The following is a 23,233-nucleotide window of genomic DNA, read 5'->3' on the forward strand; positions in this document are numbered from 1 at the left end:
GTTACAATATGCCGTTTAATCGGCCAGTACAGTAAAACCGTGTTCATTTGGATTTCGCGGGACCGAAAAAAAGCCCGGCTGAATTGACTGAATGTCGAATTATCCAGGGTATCATAAAAACAATAAATAATTGCTTGCACTGCCAATTCCCTTTTATTTACTCAATAAATTCGCAACTCTTGCTTCTATTTCGCACGAAATCAATGCAGAAATAGTAATTCGTCGTCTTGTGACTGATCAGCGCTCCTAGTGACGAGAACCTCGCGACTTCATTCGCAGTGCAGCCTGTTTGGCCGTGCTGGAACACCCACAGTCTTCATTTGACTAAACACGCTTTTTACTACGTGCACACATGCTGATTGTTTTTTCACCGGGGAACTGGTCGGCAACAGATGGCCATACATCACAATGTAGCCAGGGGTTTGATGCCAGTGTGCAGGTCTCAGCGGAATTGGTCTTTGTTCTTGACAGTTTCCATGCTGCTTCTGATATTGCATTGCACGTTGCATCCACTGAGCCGAGTGAAACTATTTCTACTCGACAATCGCGGCATATGAGAGCGCATTTGTTGTCAATGTGACCAAGGGATGGCGACTACACAGTTTTGATGGCACGTATGGCCGAAGCGGTGTTAACGTGTGGCGGTAAATGCATAAACGCACAAATAGACATGAAGCGATAGGCGTTTTTCTTTCCCGTGTGGTTTCCGCTGGTCACTATGGTGATGGAGGTCCTGTTACCTTGTATCAGTTGGCCGCAAGCGCCGTTTTTGCTCTTTTCTATCATGCATTTACGGCACTCCGCGCATGTTGCGCACCGAGCGCTGTCCGAATTGACAGGTGTGTGGCCAAGTGCACCTGAATTGACAAGAGTTGGATGAACAATAAATAATGCATACGCTTGCCGGGACCAAAGAACAAGTCTGAATTTCTGAATTCACAAGGGGCGAATTATGTTGTGAACCTTCGGTAAAAAAAGTTGACCTGCCAGGGGCCAATAAATTTTGAAGTGGCTCTCGGCTTGCACAATTTCCAAGTCGATTCCTGCTCAGCGTTGCAAACTGTGCTGATAACGAAATCAAACCACTCATGGGCCCGCAAATTGCACAATCATGAGTCTTTTGTGCCCCTGCAATGTGGGTCTTTTGCTGCTCGCAGACTACTGGAGTACTGATTTGGTGTGCTTGCAAAACCGCAAGATGCTTCTTGTGGAACCCCTGAGTTCCGGGGAACCCAGTTTTGAGAACCTCTGAACTATATATTAGGGTCAATGAATATAGAATGAAATGTAGGTGCTCTTGTGTCTGATGTGACTTTCTTACAGACGGTATAAACTGCTGGTTGCAATAATTGACTGAAGAGAGTCAAAGAATCGCTAGAGTCCCATAGTTTCCTCGTTTTTTTTTCGGTGCCCGCGTAGACACGGTTGCTGGTGACACATGGAATCTCGTACCTGCCGCAAGTGGACCGCGTGATCGTGCTGCGGGACGGGCGCATCGAGGAGCAGGGCACCTACAAGGAGCTGCTGGCCCGCAAGGGGGCCCTGGCGGAGGTGCTCCTGCACTTCCTCCGCGAGGAAAGCCAGGACGATGGGCTGCTCAACGAGGATCCCAACCTGGTCGAGGACCTTCTGCTGCACGTCGGCTCCCCAGAGATCAGCAGGTACATTTTGCCGCCTACTTTTCTTTCTTTCTCTTCTTTTTTTTTAATTTAACAGCTTGGCAAGACAAGATGTTCCCATTTGCGTTAGACAAGGAAATCCGCTAGCACATGAAGCGAATCATCATCGTCATCAGCCTATTTTATGTCCGCTGCAGGACGATGGCCTCTCCCTGCGATCTCGAATTACCGCTGCCCTGCGCCAACTGATTCCAACTTGTGCCTGCAAGTTTCCTAATTTCATCAGCCCACCTAGTTTTTCTGCCGTCCTTGACTGCGCTTTCCTTCTCTTGGCACCCATTCTGTAACCCTAATGGTCCACCAGTTATCCAACCTACACATTACGTGGCCTGCCCAGCTTTATTTCTTTCTGCTAATGTCAATTAGAATATTGGCTATCCCCATTTGCTCTCTGATCCACACCGCTCTCTTCCTGTCTCTTAACGTTACACCCAACATCCTTTGTTCCATCGCTCTTTGTGCGGTACTTCTTCTCGAGCTTCTTTGACAACCTCCATTAAGGAAATATTTATTTGTGCGTAGTGGTGGACTTCAGTGCGAGTGAACATGTCTAGTCATGGTTATCCAGCAAACTTAGCTCATACTTGTAGTCTTCTTGGGAGCCGTGCAAGCGATGGTTATGCAGCTACACATTCGCCCAAAAATTCTCTTCATTTTTCCGCCATCTTGGATTGCATATATGAAAAATGCCAGCAAGACTTTGCTAACATTTATGGGCGCGATTTTATTGCATGGTTCCATTTGGAATAAGTGGTACTCTGTGGTATAATGTGCCAAGTAAGCGTATTGCTGCACCTGAATGGCTTGTAAGAAATTGTTGTTCATTGAAAGTCTGTCTTGGATTTGTAACTAGGGTCTTCTTACTTTTGCTATTTTTATGAAACCATGGACACTCTCTACCAAGCCTGTTTTTTTATGATTACATCAGCAACAGCGCTGAAAACAGCCAGTCCACTCGAGCACAGTTTAGATGGTTCAACTCTCAACGTTTCTCTTTTCCCTCTCTCTGTAGTCTTCTTCACAGAAGCGCTGGGGGTGTGCGTAAAGCAGAGTCATAAGTTTTTCATGAAGCGACGTTATAAAACATTGCATCCTCACGGAGAACTTAAGATGAGATTCTACAATGACCCATGACAGTTGTCCATGTTATTGTAACATATTCAGACCATCGAGATCTCTATCGGTATTGTATCATTAGTACCGCAACTCTTCCCTTTCTTGACTTTGTGCACAGGCTACAGTTATGGGGCTGTTTCTGATGACGTTGGCGATTTTGTTAGGGCTACTGCATTGCTGCCATTACTTTCTATTTTATCATCATCAACATGGTAAATAGAGACAACAAAATTTGGTTATATTTTTGACGTCATATTCAGCATTTTTTCTTTCTGTAACTGATCTAATTTCTTCCTCTTATGAGTATGATGATTCCATATGCATCTCTGACACGTCGTGTGGCGATAAAATAAAAGCTGTCAGTTTTCACATCAATCTTACAAAAAAGCAGCTGCTTATGATGACTAATAATTGCAGGAGCAAGCTTTTTCATCAGTAATCCGTAATTTTTTAACCAGCAATCCGTAATTTTAACCAGTAATCCGTAATTGGTACCAACTCCATCCACATTGAAGGTCAGCTAGGTGTTTGTACGACTACGAAAGCTGACGGCGCGGTTCTGCAACACGGCCTGCATGGTAGCCATCACTAAGAATAACCAGCCACAGCTTCACTTGGACGCAGTAACAATACAGTGCTGCTGTTCCGTCTGTGATCGTGAGCCAGCAAACAGACACGTGATACTTCCGAAAGGTGCGAGAACTTGCTTATACAGCTTTGCTGTCTTTGATGTACCAGTTGTCAGATTGGCATACACCTGTGAAGGATTTCCTTGTGGCCCATTTTGTGATTTTAGTTTTGTAAGGGTGAACTTCATCGAATCAATGCACCTCTCAACTTTGCAGGCAGCTGTCGCAGCACAAGTCGACGTCAGAACTCTCGCTGGCGGAGCGCAAGGAGTTCCTTCGAAGCCTGTCCCGGCAGCTGTCCGAGACGCAGAGCCAGTCCTCCAATGGGCCCGGCGCGGTCCCGCAGACTGCGGGGCCAGGCGTCGGTCATCGCCGCTCAAGTGCCGGCACCGAGTCTATGTCGGGCCGGTCGCTAACACGCTCGCAGTCGACGCTGCGCGCTGGGCAAGGGGACAAGTCTTCGGTGGCGGAAGAGGCTGGCACAAAGCTGGTTCAGGCTGAGGCAGCCGAGACTGGACGGGTGAGCTGTTCTTCTCACTTTTGTTTATCACCCTTTGGCCAATTATCGCCAGGCCTGAATGCGGGGCAAGCATGTCTCTCGAAGGGTAGATTTAGGACTCTTGGTCTTTTTCGTGAAATTTTGGACAGTCCCGCAAGATCTGTGATCATTGGCAACCCTAAAGTGGCTGATATACTCCACCATTCTAAGCGCACTGTACCACGTGGGTGAAAAACGGGGATAGAGCTATTCTCGCGCCCGACGGCACCAGGCACGGCGGTTGCATTGTGTCATTGGAGTAAAGCTGCCGGCTGTTCGCCACCGTGACATCGCAGATGTCGAAGTGCACACACGCGCATTACGTCGGAGTATGTCTGAGGCTTAAGCATCTGTATGTGATTAGTGTGATCATTCAGATTTTCATGTGCTTGGACCAGTTTGCACCTGAAGTCTTATCCCAAAGTTGCTTTTTGTCCTGCTGTGTGTCCCATTTTAACCCCTGTTTATTCACTGTGCAGCTATGCTTTTCCTCATTCGTGACTGTGCGCTGTGCAGGTCAAGTGGCGGGTGTACTTTGCATACTTCGGCGCAATTGGGGTGGTCTGGATGGTGCCCATTGTGGTGATGAACCTGGCTTCGCAAGCCTTCTCGCTCGGCTCCAACGTGTGGCTGACCGCCTGGAGCAACGACGCTCCGATGCCCGACGGATCACAAGACCTTGCCAAGCGGGACCTGCGGCTCGGAGTCTACGGTGCACTGGGCCTGGCACAGGGTGAGAGACCGGGAGTGGTCGGCACCAGACGTCTCTGGCTAATCTTTTCAGGATTGATTATCAATCAATCAATCAGTGTTGTTGCTTCATTATCAAAAAGTGCATTTGTAATAATTCATTGAAATAGAACTTACCAAAAATTATACAGTCAAACCCGCTTATAATGATCTCAGATATAATGATTTATTGGTTGTAATGAACACATTTCACTGCATTTGATTTGCCCATCCTATCTATGGAAACTGCGCCCCTATATAAAAAACGTTTTTGACAGCACCGTACTGCCGTTACAGTGAACACTTCAAAACCGGTCGCGGTAAAAGGAGGGAGCATGCAAAGTTCCAAAGCACGTAATTCCGACCGAACTGGGCACACAGCAGATCCCCCCTTCCCCTCACTCCAGTCCAACAACGAGCGAGCGCCGAGCACGAATTCAGAAGCCACAAGGAATGTAACTTGCTCTCAAACCTCCCAGCCATGCTTTTAAGGCATATGTCAAGTCTCCAGCTTGCTTCAGGGCAAAGCAGAACAGCAGCCACGGCCTCCACGATGCCACGCTCCGGCGCTGTCGCAGAGGCCACGGTGGCTGCACTTTAGTTTTTGTGTAGTTCTTGATGGGGGGGGGGGGGGCAGCATTACATGCAATCTCAGGAGGTCACGATAGCAGCACTCCCGTCACAGTCAGCAGACATTACTACGTCATTATCGGGAGGTTGCAGCTTGTTGATGACAAACATCGCAGTGGTGTTCTACCTTTCGAACTTCATACTTTTTTTGACTGAAGCGACATAGAAAATGTAACTTTGCACCTCTCGGCACGTGTGCGGGTTTGCGCTGCAGCCGTAACGGCAAGATCTTTGCGAAATTTTGGCATGCCGTAGCAGTATCTGCTTCCAGCCAGCTGTAACACTTTGCCATTATAGAATCCACTCCTGTCCCACTGATAGTAAAATATGCAATAAGTTCACAAAGAAAAAATGGCGGCTGCACTGGCTGAGCGCCATTTTCAAAGAGCTGTGACGTCACATTTCGTTCTTTAGATGACGTGTTTAACGAAAACTTTCAGCTAGATGCATTAAAGTGCCGGGAACGAAAAATAAGATAATAAAAATGCGATTTTCGAACCCAAGTGGTGTGGAATCGTAACTGCCGCCACCAGCTTCAGTGTCGTTAATTTTTGCATGTATTGAAGGGCATGTACTGATACAACATTCACTTTTTGCGCAATTACCGAGTTCATTATAAACAGGTTCCACTGTAATGCTGGTTGACCTTTTGGTGCCAATGCAGGTCTTATGTTCAGAGTATCAATTGACTTTATTTTGCTTATTTGGGGAGTGTATGTTTCATTTCAATGATGTTCCTTCCTCTCCAGATGCGTTTCCGTTGAACAGTGGCCTATTCGTAAGACATAGACTCGCAGTCTAGTTTCCAGATGTCCACTACATGTCTTGTGTCTACTACACGTCTTTTAAAGGCGAGCTATGGTACTTATTCGATTTTAAGCCGAGGGTGCAGTCGGAGGAACCAAAATAAAATACTTTGCACACTAATATAAGGTGATAAGTGTACCCTACGAATTATTTAGACTCGGCGGGGATTGCCTGAAATACAGAGTAACCGGAGGCCCCCAGCGATACTCTATGCTGGCTGTATCCCAATTCTGCCTTGATGTGTGACTTCACGGCAGCTCAAATTTCACCCCATGGTGTGGCCAAATTTTATGGGAAATTTTATTTATTAAGAGTCAGCATGATGTTTGATGCAGTGTCAACTGACGTCAGCATTGTGTAAGAAGGAAACGCTATTTCCTCTGCTCACAACAAGTTGCTCAGAAAGTGGCAAAATACCGACGATGAAGTGGGCTTGTCATAAGTCCAAAAGTGACAGTCGCTCATGGCGTGCTGAGATCATCAAGATCTCTAAAGGGGCACTAAAAAGGAACACTAAGCCAGACTAAGCCAACACTACGTATTATTTGAAAACTTTATTTCTTTTAATTTCACATTATTAGGTTGATTATTAGATGATAAAGTGAAGATCAAAGTTTCACTTTTTGAATTTCGTGCCAGTAGTCAGTGGGTCATCATGGATTTCGAAGTATCTTTTAGTGTTTGGGCCGTGTTGGGTCTGTAAAAGATTCAGAAACTTGCCATGTTCAGTCTTTGACTCGTTTAGGACACATAATGTAGTCCGTTTTTACCTATGAACAATTAGCGAGGCGCCAACAGACCCTGGCAAAATCTGTGATGTCACGGCAAGCTGGCGCTAGAACTACAAGGCCTGATCATGATGCGGGTTTTACTCTTTATTTTTTGTGCCTTTTTAGCAAGACTGTTCTCACGGTAAGAGTGGTGTTTTTGGTACTGCAGAAGGGTAATCTACAGGGGCGCGCAAATATGTGAAAATTCTGAATATTACCGAATATTATATTTTTAATATTCATACTCAATTTGAAAAATGGGTATTCGAAAATTTTCACACATTTGATTTGATAATACTGGAAACAAATAGCGTAAATTGCTGGCTGTGCGGGAGCGAACAAGGTTCTCGGCCATTTATATGTAATCTAAGAAAGCGCGTCTGATTTTGTGCTGAATTTTGCAATGATTTCATGCTGCTGGTAAAACTTCGCTTGTAAAACATGCTTAGCCACAGGACGCCTAGGCTGTGCAGGAAAGCCAGGCTCTCAGTAGCAAGGGGCATGGGTTTGCGAACAGCAAGCTTCTTTTGCAGGTTCCGCCCCCAGTCCTGAGCTTAATTGCTTGAAAGCAAACGCATTGAATGACAGCTGGTACAGGGTCAAATGCCTCTGTATATACGGGAAATTGATGCAGTTTAATTAAGGCAGAGGTTGGCGAGAACAGATAACTCGTGGAAATTACTCAATTTTCCAAATACACAATCTTTTAATATGATGGCTTACTAGAGTAACATTTTTGCCAATTACAATGTAGTTGCAATGTTCCAACATGCTAAAATAAACCAACTTGCTATTAAATGCATGTGCATATGGTTATTCGATATTCGATGCTAAGTATTTGTATTCGATTCGAATTAGAGAATTTTGATATTCGCCCACCCCTAGTAATCTACTAATGCAGGTGAAATCATTTTTCTCTTTAGTGTATCCTTTAAGGGGTTAATGCCTTGATGGGCTTTCGGGAATAGAAAGGACTTGAAATGCTGCTTGCTTTCATTCCGCGTGTGCAGGTGTGACGATCCTTCTTGGCACGCTGGCGCTGTCGCTGGGCAGCCTGAAGGGCGCCATGCTCCTGCACAACGGCCTGCTGCACAACATCCTGCGCTCGCCCATGTCCTTCTTCGACACCACTCCTCTGGGGCGCATCGTCAACCGCTTCTCCAAGGTTGGTTAATGTTAATGTTGGTTAATTAACCCTTCATGGACGAGTGTTGCCAGAAAAAAAATTTTCTCTTGCCAAGTTTTGGTATTGACAGCGGTGTTCCTCGCCAAATGTCTTATGCCAACACTGAATCACCGGTAGAAAGCGCCATTTGTTAGATTAGAGCAGGAAGAAGGGATGAGGAAGAAGTTTGGCACATGACTCGATTCCTTTTGAGAGCACTGTCAGAGAACTCAGACCGATGCGAGACTTCCTGCTGCAGCGCTATCACACACATAACGTAAAGCAAATGCAACGTGCACCTGTAGTTCTCGTATGGCAAGAGCAGTCTGTTTAAATTCTAAATGTAGCCCTATGTGGCCTTGGGTGAAAACCACTTTCATTGCTCTGCCTGGTGTTGCCCCCTTTATTGCCGAAAAAGCATCCACAAAATATTTTTCTTGTTTTCATTGATTATGCTTGCTCTCTGTGTATTTCACTCATATATATGGAAATTAAAAAATTATACGGGTATTTACATGTCTCATCCTTCAAGAGTTAAAGGGCAAATTTCAAAGAGCAACTCGAAATCAGCATAGACTGGCAGAGTGTTCTTCAAAAAACTGTTTTCACGTCTTTGGCAGGGAGAGGCTGATTACAGTCAGGCCTGATTATAATGAAATGGGTTAAAGCAAACTAATGGATATGCAAAAAATCATAATTAACTCTGAAGCTTAACTGTTTATCCAAGGTTGATTGACATTCACTCAGCTGTTCCTCTTTGCTTCCAGTGTGCTGTCAAAAGGCGACCATAAAAAGCAATGCAAATGCAGTTTCATCTGCTAGAACATGCTTCTAAATCTGTCTTTTGCAGTAAGAGATTGATTACAGCGAAACTACTTTATGAAGTAACAAGTTGAAATAAGCAGGTTGAAATGTGAATGTGATAAAGTAATTGTCATCATCTCTGAAGCTTTCATAGAAACCCTCACATTTAAAACATCATTTTGCTGCACAGCCCATGTACTTCTTGCACACCACTTTGCTGGGGTACGTCGACAAATGCTTCTCCAAGGTCGGTTGGGGGCCACCAAGTCATCCTATTCATTCTCAGTGCACTTTTAAGGAGCAACAGCCATCCGAAATCAGCTTCGTCCGTTTGAGTATTCTACACGAACTTTCAGCTCTTTGGAGAAATACGTTGATTATAGTCTAACCTCATTATAAATAAATGGGTTAAAATTAATGTGACAGAGCAATCGTAATTTGCCTTAGAAGTTTGTGCTGAAACCTGTGCATTTAAATTGTTGTTTTAACAAAGCTGGAATGTAGACTAGGCGTACATTTGTAAGTGCATGGCCCTGCTTGTTACCCATCTGGCAGTTCAACGCTCCCCTGAGCTGCCATCCACCTTGCAATGCATGCATGCATGCTTGTTTCATTGCTTTTGTGGTCCGTTGGCAATGTGTGGTTCGCTGTTGTGTCAGCTTAATCTTACCCAGTGGTAACTCTGCTCCCTCTACCCCCACTCCCTTTCCGACAGGCCATGTTATGGCAAACAGTGGTTATAACAGTACTTAATACAATTAGGGATGTGTAAATAACAACATTTTCTAATAGGAATCGAATACAAATAGTTAGCATCAATTATTGAATAATGATATGCACATACATTTATTAGCAGGTTGGTTTATTTTGACATGTTGGAACATTGCAATTACATCGTCATTGGTAAAAAAAATTAACTAGTAAGCTGTTATACTAAAAGATTGTATATTTGGTTCATGTTAGCTTTGCAAAATTGAGTAATTTCCGCTAGTTGTCTGTTGTGTCAACCCGCTCCAGCCGTCACTCATTGCATTTGCTTAAAGCAATAAAAAAAAGTGCACCCTGGCTACTGAGAGGCTGGTTTTCCTGCGAAGCTTGTACGTTCAGTGGCTAAGTGTGTTTTACAATCGAAATTTAGCCAGCAGCATGAAATTATTGCAAAATTCAGCACAGAACCAGACAGACTTACTTAGATAAAAATAAATGCTAAGAACCACGTTTGCTCTCGCACAGCCATCAATTTATTAGCTTTGTTTCAAATATTCGTATCAAATCGAATATTCAAAAATTTTCGAATGTACAGTCGAACCTCGATATATCGAACAGCGCGGTGATCGCATAGTTCGATATAGCCAGAGTTCAATACATAAAATCACGTAGAAAACGCGTCAAAAACTAGCACAAATCAATCAATGAACCAATCGTGGCGCAATAGATACTCACATGAAGCTTCAAACAAAGTATTTATTTCGTTCGCTGAAAGTACCGAAGCAGCGTAGCCTGCTTCATATTGGCAACCGCGTGCTTGACCACGGCGTCCTTAACATAGTCCAAACGGTCCACAAGAGACAGTCCAGTGCCTTCTATTGCGCCGCAGTAGCGCGGCGTACAGCGGCCAAAGCAGCTACAGCCTCAGTTTCAGTCGGGAGCGGGGCAACATCAGCGCTTGCTGGATGAGCCTCGGCAGCGTCTTCGTTTAGCCACTCAGCAGTCACCTCTGCCGCTGTCTCCACATCTGTTAACTGCGCCACTGTTCCGGTGCTGTCATCACCGCCAACGAAGTCCTCAATGCACATGCTGTGTGGCTCGGCACCGACAAAGCGCTCCAACTGGCTCCAGGTTTCTTCGAGCTGGCATTTTTCCTCTGTGCCATCCAACATCAAATCTTCGGTTGCTTCCTCGGAAGCTTCTTCAATGCGGCTCACGAAACCCGCATGCTGATAGCAGTGAACTATTGTCGACTGCTTGACGTCCCACGAGGCTTTCAGCATTTGAATGGCACCCAAAAGGTCTATTTTTAGCTCTTGGCCCATCCGCAGCTTGAGTAGCAAAATGTCGATCAGCCAACGCTTATAAATGGACTTGAAAGCGCGAATAATGTCCTGGTCCAATGGCTGCAGCTTCGACGTCGTGTTCGGCAGCAAAAGATGAATTTCAATACTGCTCAGCTGGACAACACCGCATCTGTGTGGTGTGCTGTGCAATTGTCGACGATGAGGCAAACCTTCCGTCCTTGACGCGCCAGCTCAGAGTCCCATGCCTTCAACCATTTTTGGAATATATCCCAAGTCATACACAATTTCTTGTTCCAGGCATATGTAACCGGAACGCTGGGGCAGTTGCGCATGCACCTCGGGGTTTGAAACTTGCCTATGACAAGCGGCCGCAGCTTCGTGCTTCTGTCCACAACAGAACTGTGATACGTGCCTTGCCTTGCTTGCTGCCGTGGCACTTGTCTCCGCGGGTTTTGAGTGTTTGTCGTGGAAGCATTTGCCAGAACAGGCCCGTTTCGTCAGCATTAAATATCTGATTGGGCTCATACTTGGCGAGAATCTGAGGCCACTCTTGTTCAAGCCACTTCTTGATCTCGCCTTCATTGGCATCCTCACTTTCCCCCGCGACTGCCTTCCCGACAATGTTAAAGCGGGCCTTAAAATGTTGCAGCCAACCGCTGCTGGCGTTAAAGTTCTCGGCACCGAAAATGAACGCAAAGTTCTTGGCCTTCTGCTGTAGCATTGGTCCCGATAAAGGAATGTTCCGGGCCCTTACGTCGATAAACCCTTTGTACAGCGCCTTCTCGACGTCTTCAAAGGCAGCTTTGCGCACCCGCCGCGCACCTGAGTGCTGGTTCTGTTCCGCCTTGGCCTTTATGTCACTCTTGTTTTTCAGCAGAGTGCTCAAAGCACTCCTTGGGATGTTGAAAGCTTCGGCGACGCTCGACTTCTTTTCTCCATTTTCAAAGCGCTGTATCACATTCAATTTCGCAGCAAATGTCAGGGACGTCCGCTTCTTCGCGTTTGCAGCCATCACACCAACCGCGACAGGCCTAAGCCACACACACACACTAACAACGACTGGCGTAGCACAAGCGGCAGCACCGAGACGCACGCTTCGTTGACGTTGTCAAACTAGCCAACCTGGCCAAGCCACGGCCACGCCAAACCGCCGCGTGCGTACGGCGCTACGTTCAAATGGCGTCCTCGGTGCAACCAATGTGGGCAGCTGTCGTACGCAGCAGTCTGGAACGCCCATCGCGCCGCCACTATCTTCGAGAGTGTTGCGGGAATGCTCTCCTCCTGTCAACAGAGCGCACTCGGTCTGGGGCGGCGGAATTCGATATATTTATTTTACATCCGGCCCCGTTCGAAATAAAAAATTAAAAATGCATGCGATTTTCCACGTGATATAGAAAGTGTTCGATATATCGAGGTTTGACTGTATAGTTTTCGAATCGAATAGAATATGAAAACTATCTCATATTTGCAAACCCTTAGCTATAACCATTAAATTCCTAACTTTCACTTGATGGTGCTCGTGTCCTGTAGTCTCCTTTTCGTTGCTGTCATCACACTAAAGTTCCTATCTACAAACATATAGAGGATCCTGTGGTGAACCCTTAAGTGCAATTTTCTGTGAAATGGTAATGCTGTCTGCCACTGTGTAATAAGCTGAACCTCGATATAACACATTGATATGGTGAACTACAAAATATAACGAAGCAAACGTAGAATGTGTCTCACCAATATCAGCGTGTAACGAATGTATGCCTCTAACAAATATATGATATAACGAAGACATGTTCTTGTCAGGTGCGACATTGTTATAACAAGTTGTGACCGAGTGTGAAACGGGCAGTGATGACCATGCATCCTCCGTGCAGGATGTGGACACGATGGACCTAGCAATCCCGATGACAGTGCGGTCGTGGCTCATGTGCTTCCTGCAAGTGGTCTCCACGCTGATCATCATCACCATGACAACGCCCATCTTCCTGGCTGTTGCGGTTCCCGTGTTTGTCCTCTACTACCTCATACAGGTGAGCAGTGGTTTCTTTTTCCTGAAGGTTAGGTTGCATGTTGTACCTGCTTAGGCGCAATGAACCTGGTGCTGGACATGAGCAGCACAGATGTGGTGCGTTTCTCTTGTCTGTGCCATCTGGTGACACCAGCATTGGAAGGCCTGCGCCATCTCTTGTTGCAGCCGTGCAAATGGGACACCGGTCCCCATGTGTCTTGCGGGGAAGCTGAATGCTAGAAGACAAGAGTTGTGCGTGAAAGACTAATGTCCTTTGCTGAGCTTAGGCATAGTGCCTGGAACACAGGATCTAGAGTAGTGACACAGACACCTTGCATGCATGTGTTAATTCACACCATCAGGTGGCACTACACTCACATCATCTCTCATTCTAGCCGCCCCTGACAGCGGCTCCCACCATCACGTGTGTCGTGCAGTAAAGCTGAAGTTGTGAGATACAGTAGTCGTGTGGAAGTCACAACATAGGTTATTGAATTTAGCTGCGGTGAATGCAATGCAGGACAGAGAGTGAGACACACGCACTCGCCTTGTGTCTGTCCATGCTGTCAGGTGGCGCCAACATAGGAACACTCACGTCATCTCTCCTAGCTTTGTGACAACAACACTCTGGCATGACTCCCACAATTCTGCATGTGTTGTGTGGGGAAGGTAAATGCCCCCTGCAGAGCTCGGGTGTAGCACACCCACCAGACGCAAGAGCAATGCAGGCACACACAGGGTGTGCATATCGATTTCTCAATCAATAAGTTGTGAACATGTGACTGTTCAATCAGTTGCTGATGTGCAACTCTGTTCTTGCACCGTCATCATCCTTGGCTGTTTCCAGGCATTCTATGTGGCCACATCGCGGCAGCTGAAGCGGCTCGAGTCGGTGACACGGTCACCCATCTACACGCACTTCTCGGAAACCTTGTCGGGCGTGAGCACGATCCGCGCATACGGAGCGCAGGAGCGCTTCGTGCACGAGTCCAACCAGCGTGTCGACCACAACCAGATGTGCTACTACCCGTCCACCATCTCTAACAGGCAAGTTCTTTTTCAGGCTTTCCTCTTCTAAGGTTTTTTTTCGCTGAACTTTTTTCGCTGAACACTGCATTGTCTCACGTTGTCTCAGTGTCTGTGCATTTCGTATGAGCTTTGCATTCTGAAGCAGTTCAAAAGTGGCCATTACACTTCGAATTTTCGGAGCATAGTGGTTATCTGTGGGGCAGTAGTCTGCGCGGATAACCATTATATCTTTTCTTTCTGCATGGGATGACATATTGCTGTACATAAGTCAGTAAAACTTGTAAACCTGTATAGTGGCCGACGGATTTTTCGGACTCCGAAAATTCGGACTTCACGGATATTACAGACTTCATATATTCACCGTCTGGGTTCCCATAGAGCTAAGAGCTATTCTTAGGACGAATTCAGGCTTCAAAGTTCGGTTTTTCAGACTATATCACAGACTAACCGATCTTGGACTCCGTGTTGGATTTTTCACTGGCTTGGCTTTCAGTGGCTTACTCTATAGCCTCGAACATTGGGAGGCGCACACGATTTAGTATAGCAAATAGCAGCAAACGCAAGGAGTTAATGTTTCTTGCTCCACACTGTGCATTCATTGTACGTAAACGGTGCTGGATCTCTTCCACTAGGCAGTGCACGTTTATTACAGTTTAGTTGGCCTGCGAGCTCTTCCGGTCTTAGAGGCCATATGCCATCATCACTGCTATCTTCCAACTTAGCTGATAAGTGGTGCTGACATCTCAAAGATTTATTTTGTTAGGCTTAGACATGTTCAAAACGAGAAGTGATCTTGAAAACTCCGTAAGGTTATCTATAAAACTTTCTCATCGAGGCTGGCTGAGACTAAGCGAAAGCCGTTTACACAGTCATCTGCTATGAACGATGTGAATTTTAGAAAAGCAGCGGCAAATTCAATTCAAAGCGGGCAGCCGGGACCCCCATGAGGTTTTACACAAACTATGTAAACCACACAAGGATAGTAACAATAAATCTGAAAAATAGCATGCACACGCAATACGCGGCGAGTTGTTTAGTGTTTTGCGCATGCGCAGGGTCGACGCGCTATTTTATAGCATATACAATGGTATAGCATACGCTAAACTAAAACTGTCTGCTATCAATAGAGAGCGCAGGCCGTCCTGTCGTCTCGGAGGCTGTGCCCGCTCTTCCTTGGCTGACTAAATGCTCAAGGGGAGGGCACTTTTTCTTTCTTTCTTTTTCTATTTTTCCTTCTTTTATTTCTATCAGTGCAATCATCATAATCACTATACGAGACCCTTTTTTTTTCTTTTTCCTTTTTTTTTTGAATTAATGAATATTTTTTTCGACTGCAGTTTTGCACATGGTGTGTCCACTGAATAGCTGTGTCTTCGAGACATTTCTTCTTTGTGTGTGCAGCTTCTCATTTGTGCGATCGGCGCCATTTTCTGTGCTTTCGCGAGAGCGAAGTGGTCGAAGAAACGTGGCTCATTTTTTTCGATCACCATGGCAAACTCTGTTGGCAGAGATCACCAACATGGTGACGCTCTTGTTGGATTGTATACGAAGACGATGTCACTCTTGTGCAAGTCCAACCAAATATGATTGCCTCCAAGCATAGTATGACGCATGGCATGGTTAGAGATTTTTTTAAACCACTCTAAGCTTAGTAAACTTTTTTGCTGAGCGGGCTTTTCAGACTGTTCACTTTTTTTTACTATTTCTCGGTCCCGCAAGGTCTGGAAAATCGGTCGCCTACTGTATATCCATTGATGTCTCTCCCCTTTTTTTTCTCCTTTTTTTCATTTACTTGAACTCTGCAAATGCCCTTTTCTGCTTGGACCTTAGTATAAAGTCTGCAGTATTTTGTAAACAAATAAATAAATAATATCAACTCCAAACGAGTCGACTTTCTTTTATCCTGCTCTGATTTGTGAAATTGTGGGGGAAACAGGCCATGAGTCATGACAAATTTATTTCCTAATTGAAGGTTCATCCCTTGTAACTGATTGCTGTGGAAATCCTGGTCCTTTGACTATACTGCCATAAAACAATGAACCTTGAAGCCGGAAGGTGCTGCGGCAGCCAGCAGAGAGCTTTCTCCAAAGTTTTAAGTGTGTTATCGTGAATTTCTGAAAATATGAGCGATCCCTATGAAGACTCTAACACTAGCTTAAGATTGCATTTGGAAAGTTCTTACATGTAGCGTGCAATAGATTCTGATAAAAACTGAGTGTCTTTATGAAAATTGACAGTATTCTTTTTTTTTATTGTGGCACTCTACAGCAGCATTTTTGTCACACCCTAAGACATAGATAATTATTTATTAATATTATATTGAGCCTTTGCAACTCTATGGCCATTGTAAATGTGCCATTGTACCAGTAAACTCCATTAATAATCATAATGCTATTGAAATCTACTCTTGGCTAGCGCTATTCTTGACGTATGCCTACAAATTGTTTGCATATATATCTGCTAAGTTTTTAAGCTTTAGCTTTGTATAGAACGCAGTCGAAAAACGGTGCGTGACATCCTTTCTCTCTCTCTCTTCCAAGGTGGCTGGCTGTGCGTCTGGAGTTCTGCGGCAACCTGATTGTTTTGTTCGCTGCCTTGTTCGCCGTCTTCGGCAGCGATCACCTGGACGGGGGCACCGTCGGCCTCTCGCTCTCCTATGCGCTTTCAGTGAGTTCTCGTGGCATCAGCGAGTCGTTTGGGTTGTAGAGGCGGAGTTGAGTTTTGAACGGCAGGAGCGTGCGAGCAAGCTTCAGTGTGGGCAGGCTGTTACATGCGATGGTGCATTTCACTTGCCCAGATCACGGCCACTATGAACTGGATGGTTCGCATGAGCTGCGAGTTTGAGACCAACATTGTGGCCGTCGAGCGGATCATGGAGTACACCCGGTCACCCACAGAGGTAAGTGTTTCAACAGCGTCCTCAAAACTTGTCCGGTTACTGTGGTAGCTGTTAAGAGTAGGGGTTTGCGAATATCTGAATATACAGTTTCCAATCAAACAGCGAAAGTTCTGATTACTTGATTAAAAAATCGAATATCAGTACCTTTGATGAATGACCCGGGTGTGGTTGGTGCCTAGATGCACACAGCGTTCCATAGGCGCGCTATCTCTTTCTTGCACAAGGTTCATCCAGGTTGACGATACCGATCGAAACGATTAACACAATGCAGATTGAGAAAACTACAAACTACATCAGCAGGGCATATGAAGAGCATGAGCACATGTGCGAAGATCGGTCTGATTGGTCTGAAGAACGAAAGGCGAGCTGATCGCATTGCATAGGCAAGTTCAGTGTTAACGCACGCAGAATTGCACATTTGGGAGCTCTATACCTGCATGCGAGCACACAGACAGAGCTTGGCACACTTACTCGCGATAGTTGCCGGTTGGTCAACCGCTGACCCGAACGCCACTTTAATGGCCGTCAGTCTAACCTGTACACATGACTTTGCGACCAATCACTGATGAGCCATCCAAAGGAACACATTAGGGACAAGCTTTCCACGGCGGTTTGTGGCCTGTTATCACATCGGCTGGTGGCAAGGAAAGTTGCCCGGCCCTGAGGAAGCCGACAAACCACTTCACCAATGAAAGCGAGTGTACGGCCACCATTTTTTGCAAAATACTGTACGGTGGCACTAGGGTGGTCCCTCATTCCAAACAACCTTCGTAGGCACACCACAGTCTCTCTTCATAGCTTTCAGTGACCCGTCACAAGACTAGCTTTGGATTTACGTGGCGGGCTCGAAGAATATGTGACAGTGTGCTGACCCCCAGCTGTAAGCACATTTACACAGACAGCAGATGGATGGATGGAAAAGGGGCAGGGAAGGGGGCGGGGATGTCGCAAGAACTTGCCGTGGGCCTCCCGATTTCAGAACTCGGCACCCACCGCATTCAATGCATGCGGCACCAATGATTCACAAAACCCGCCTGCCATAAAGGTGAAAAAAAAAACTGTTTTTCTGGAAGAAAACTGGAAAACAATACTTTCCAAGCAATAGAAAATTGCCATTAGGTGCAGTATGGCCCACTGTTTACTGAAAACTCCATGGGTACTTGGGACAACGTTGCTATTTCTTAAGCTTCAGACGTGAAAAAAGGCACCTAATTCTGTTTGACCGACATTCCATCGATAAATATTTTCCTGACCTTTGTATACGAACTGAGTTGTTGTCATGTGCTGGCATACTAATTTGGTGTTCCCTTTAATAAGGGTGGAGCATAATATGCATCTCATTTGATAGGTACCTAAATTACTGATAGCTAGAAAGGTCCTTCTAAAGTAATGTGGCCCTTTAAGCATGTACAGCACTGTGTTTTGTACAAAATTTGGAAGCATACAAAGTTGAGTTAATAAATAAATATTCGATTCAATATTCGCACGCCCCTAATTAAGAGGTTTTGTCACTAGTTTACACACGGCAGAAGGAAAGCTCACGAGACACCCCAGCCAAGCCCGGCTTAGTTAGAGAGTGCGTGGCAGACGTCACATGCTGTCTTTCGTAAGGGAGCACTAGGACGGGTTGTCCAAACATCCTCGTTTCCATAGCAGCTGCATCTGTGGAGCTCTCGCTGCTCTCGGCTTTCCGAAAAGTGAGATTAATGTTTTCAACCTGGGCCTCTCAAAGCACATTCCACTTGCGAGACGAGCTGTGTTTGGAGTATTGTTGAGAGGGCTGTAGAGGTTGCTGTTATCGTTGGAAAGTGGCAGGGGGCGCTCCTATGCTGTGTGTATGTACACATTCTGGATTGAAATCAGAGGTGGCAGTTCATACCGAGCTGTCACCAGGCATCTTCAGTTTGTTGTCCCGAACAGCCTAGAGGACTGTCAGAAGAGCTGTGGACGCCAACGCTTGTTGCTTAAAAGCAGTGTCTTGATCGGTCCCGGGTGGTTAGGGATGACAAATCAAAGACAACCACTGTCGTAGTCTCTTAGTTGTCCTGGTGTGCTTCTGCTCACTGCTGAGCCACACATAAGCATTATGTAAATAGGTTTGTACACACATCTTACTTAGGTTGCGTACACAACTATAAATCCATTAGCAATTTCATTCCGACGAGGATTGATTAAAAATGAAAAAGTGGACTTGGCTAAGAAGACTCAGTTGTGTATGGTTTTTTTGAGAGTGTGATGAAATGAATAGGCAGCCATAGGGTAGAGTTAGTCGAAGCAAGACTGTAGTTAATGGGAGATGGCTGGGTGAGGCCTTTGGCCAGCAGTGGACATTGATTAGGTTGATGATGATGATGAATAGAGCCATAAACGGCACTGCACGCAACTGTGCGCAGGCCGCATGGGACGTTCCAGAGTCCAAGCCCCCCGTCGAGTGGCCCAAGGATGGCGAGGTGCAGTTCCAGGAGTATGCGACCCGTTACCGCGAGGGACTGGACCTTATCATCAAGGACATCACGGTCTCCGTCCACCCCGGCGAGAAGGTACGCTCCTGCCTAGACTTCTTGAATGCAAGAGCATTTCTCTGGCTACCCCGCCTCACTTTAGCCTACTTGATCTGGATACGAGATACGATCTGGATACGAGATAACGAGATCTGGATACTGAGGAATCGAACTGGGGCCTGCAGCGTGGTAGACGAGTATGTATGCTCAGCTGTACGCCAACAGTTAAGAAGTGGCACAGAATACATGTGACAATAGAGTGGATAAGTGCCTGCTACTGTCATGCTGACACGATATCGATGTGCTTGTGCGGCTCACACGTGGGTGGTTAGCTCTCCAGAGGCGCACAGTGCGTTTGGCTGCAAAAGCGACGAAGGCAAATGGACGCACCATCGTACGCCACTCAATCAACCCTGATGGAACTTTAGTAAAATATATGTGCAGTGCAAACGCTTGCATTGTGGATGGCTTGTGCCGATTTTTTTCTCTGAGTTTCTGGTTTATCTTTTAGGAGGACGCTAAAGAACAACACTAAATTAACATAGACTGATAAATTATTTTATCAGTCCACATTAGTGTCCATATTAATTTAGTGCACTGTACGGCCTTTGGCTGTGCAGTTCAAAAGGTGCGGGGCATACCGGAATTCGTGCACACAACCTCCTTAAAGGGGTCAGAGGATAGAACAGAAAGGGAAATTGTTGAAACCTTTCATATGTTGAAGTCTGGTGACAAATGCATTAGTACACTCTCTTTAGCACTTTACAATAAGAAAAGCGCCTACCTGGAAAGGCGTGTGTAAGGTAGCAGTTTATTGACACAGCGACGCACCCTTCAAGTATTGTTTTTCTGTCGTGTACACTCATCCTCACTCCTTAAATTTTGTGCCAGACCCCAGCACCGCTACGTCAGTGTGACATCACTGATTTCAAAGTATTGTCTCATATTTGGACCATTGTGGCTGAGTAACTGTTCTTGAAATTTGTCAAGTTGAACCGTTGGCTCCTCTAGAAAACAATATGACCCATCTTTATTGATAAAACCCTAACTAAGCCGGATGAGATGCCGTTAGAATTTTTCATGCCACGCTGATGTGTTACAGGTAGTCGAACGTTATATCACCATCTGCTTTTCGTTTTATCACCTTTCCTGGCTTATCAAACCTCCTTTTGCTGCGACAGTGGCTTTAGAACTGTTAAATCATAATTTATTTACATAGCTCAGGTTATTACTTCTTTTTTGTTTAGGGTCATTTTAATCTCACTTTCCATATATGCTCACTAGCACCACATACACACCTGCTCATTCCTGTGTGCTTACGCCTTTTTTCATATTTCACGAGCAGTAACCTACAGAGCATCTTCACATATACATGCTGGCACTTGCCCGCAAGTGTGTCAGCTCACTGTTGCCAAACCACTTTTCTCAAAAACGTCCAGCAGTGGTCTCAACTGTTTCTGCTTGGAAATATGTTGAATTGGGCACATGTTTGCGAGCCCGAACTTTTAAAACTAGGGTATCCTGGCACACTATAATCACCAGCCTAGCAAGTGCAATCTGCATCCGTCTACTGTTGTTGGTAAAGCCTAGCAAAGCCTATGCCACTTTGTCCTGTGCTACCACGGCAAACCCTGCCTACCAACGAGACACTCGGGCAGCCGCATTCTCTGATTGGCTTCTGCCACATGGCTTTGGGTGCATCCCCATACATGACTGGTATAGACGTCTGCAGAACTTGCGCTGCTGAGTGCCCGAGCTGCCTCGTGCTGTCGGTTCTACCCGTTTCTATGTCCCGTTTCTACCCGTTTCCATGTCCTGATGCATGCGAGTGTGGAGTGCCGCATTTACAGCTGAGTACGTAATGTTTTGATGTATCAGAGCTACGTCGGCGTGATGTAGTCCAGAGTAGCACGTAATCATGATCGAAACCCAGCTAGTCTTTCTTGTCACCGTGCAGACCAAACTGTAAAGCCATTTAGGATGTTTCGCACACGTGGAGGTCTCATAGTTGGTGTATGTGGACCTGCTGCATTGTCTAGAAGGATGATACAGTAGACTTCCGTAAATTCAACTCCAGTTTAATTATTTTTCTCTGTTGATTTGACTTCGACCAAAGGTCCCCGTCTGTACCTATGCATTCATATGGGTCAGAACCTGAAATTGACCTTCGCCGCATAATCCGAACTTGACGAGTCGGCACACATGTGCTTGAACCCTTGGTCACCCCAATAGTGATTCCTTTAGTGGCAGCATGTCATGGCGGAGCTTAGGGAACGGTGATTGCATTGAACACACATCTTCTCCCATTGTAAATGCTCATATTCAGTTTGCCCTAGGAAGATTTTCGAGCAATAATGGAAACTAAAAATATTTGATTTACCCACTCTGGAGGCACATCTTTTTTTCCCAGAAAATTGAGCCAGAAACTGTGCTTGTGGCATGTGTATGCTCTGCCGCAGAACACGGCTGTATTGTGGCAAAGCTGACTATGGGAAGTCAATCAAATCAAATTCTTAATTTCTTCCTTGTACAGATACAGACAGTGGAGACGCAGAAAAAGCTGTCAGAAAAAAAACGCTATTGTGCAAAATGTATTAGACCCTTGGCCATTTTTCTTGCTAAAAGATCAGGTGCACCTTAGATTCCTAGTTTGTTTAGGGGCTTTAATATAATTTTCACATTAGTTTTATATGTGGACACAGAGAGCAGGCTTATGTCTGATTCAGAGGCCTGCTAGTATAGGGCAAATACTGCCAAATGAAACAGAAGTTTTGATTATTTTCTGCATCTTGTTTAATTCAACCCGCTGTATTATTCTATCACTTTCATCGGTCCCGTCATGGTCAAATTAGCAAAAGTCGATTGTATTAATATTTTAGCCTTTTAGGTTGATTCATTGTCTTTAGTGTAAGCTGTACCAGTGTCTCCTGTCTCATCCTCCACCCTTTACTCCAGGTTGGCATTGTGGGCCGGACTGGCGCAGGCAAGAGCTCACTGATGCTGTCCCTCTTCCGCATTATTGAGCCTGCCCAGGGCACCATCCTGATTGATGGCGTCGACGTCACCAAGATTGGCTTGCACGACCTCCGCTCAAAGCTGACCATCATACCGCAGGCAAGGCCTCTCTCTCTCTCTAAGGGGTGGACGTTCGATGAGTGGTGTTTCTTTCATTTGTCCACGAGTCCTTAAGCGTGATGTCTGCTTACAAGCCATTGCATTTACTTCTTGGACATGTATGCAGGCCTGGCACAGCCATGTCACCGTGTCATGGCTGTAACATGGCTGTGACATGGCTGTGACATGGCCTTTCAACAAACCATTTTTGATGAGCCTTGATCGGCAGTGCCATGCCATCTCCAAAACACCTTACACAAGCCGAGCTTATCTACACTCACTAGTTTGCCACTTGAAGTGGACCATCTACGCCAAGCTGTCTACAAAATATTTTACACATGCCCAGGTTATCCAGGCTTGCCAATTTGCCACTAAATGCAGTGAAATCTTGATGCAACGAACTTCAGGGAACCACTGCAAATTGTTCCTTGTACTGACAGGTCGTTATAGTGAATGCCTCAAAATTAACCATTCCTCCCGTCAACTCACCAGTTCATCAGTTGTCACTGTATGAAATATCCATGAAATCACCGGTGTTGGATTTTGGGTAGCTCTGTTGCTATGTTCCACAGGTTCCTCTTCCGCACACCACCAAAGCACCATGTAGTAAGAGTAGTGCACGCAAAAGTGGCGCTGATGCCGAGAAAACCACTGACAAAATTTCGAATTACAAGCATTGACACCATCCAGAAAGTGAGACCATGTGGCAACCCTGTGGGCACGCAGGTTACATTTTTCCATGCGTGTAGCTGGTATGGCCGAAGAAAGAAGCATGTAAGAAAGAAGAGCTGTGCACAGAAAGAAGGCCG

At 45.7% G+C, this 23,233-nt stretch overlaps 1 protein-coding gene across 1 annotated transcript in view; it reads left to right on the forward strand.

Annotated features, from left to right (window-relative positions):
* The window catches only part of LOC142564921 (multidrug resistance-associated protein 1-like), a 75,485-nt gene that overhangs the window by 42,703 nt on the left and 9,549 nt on the right, over nucleotides 1–23,233 (forward strand). Inside the window, exons 16-25 of the mRNA XM_075676129.1 lie at nucleotides 1,420–1,661; nucleotides 3,641–3,944; nucleotides 4,479–4,695; nucleotides 7,909–8,063; nucleotides 12,748–12,903; nucleotides 13,729–13,928; nucleotides 16,451–16,577; nucleotides 16,708–16,809; nucleotides 19,203–19,349; nucleotides 22,266–22,424. Of these exons, the coding sequence (XP_075532244.1) occupies nucleotides 1,420–1,661; nucleotides 3,641–3,944; nucleotides 4,479–4,695; nucleotides 7,909–8,063; nucleotides 12,748–12,903; nucleotides 13,729–13,928; nucleotides 16,451–16,577; nucleotides 16,708–16,809; nucleotides 19,203–19,349; nucleotides 22,266–22,424 (1,809 nt within the window). The remainder of the gene's footprint in view (nucleotides 1–1,419; nucleotides 1,662–3,640; nucleotides 3,945–4,478; nucleotides 4,696–7,908; nucleotides 8,064–12,747; nucleotides 12,904–13,728; nucleotides 13,929–16,450; nucleotides 16,578–16,707; nucleotides 16,810–19,202; nucleotides 19,350–22,265; nucleotides 22,425–23,233) is intronic.

The sequence above is a fragment of the Dermacentor variabilis genome, chromosome 11 (assembly GCF_050947875.1).
Source record: "Dermacentor variabilis isolate Ectoservices chromosome 11, ASM5094787v1, whole genome shotgun sequence".
Classification (NCBI taxonomy): domain Eukaryota; kingdom Metazoa; phylum Arthropoda; class Arachnida; order Ixodida; family Ixodidae; genus Dermacentor; species Dermacentor variabilis.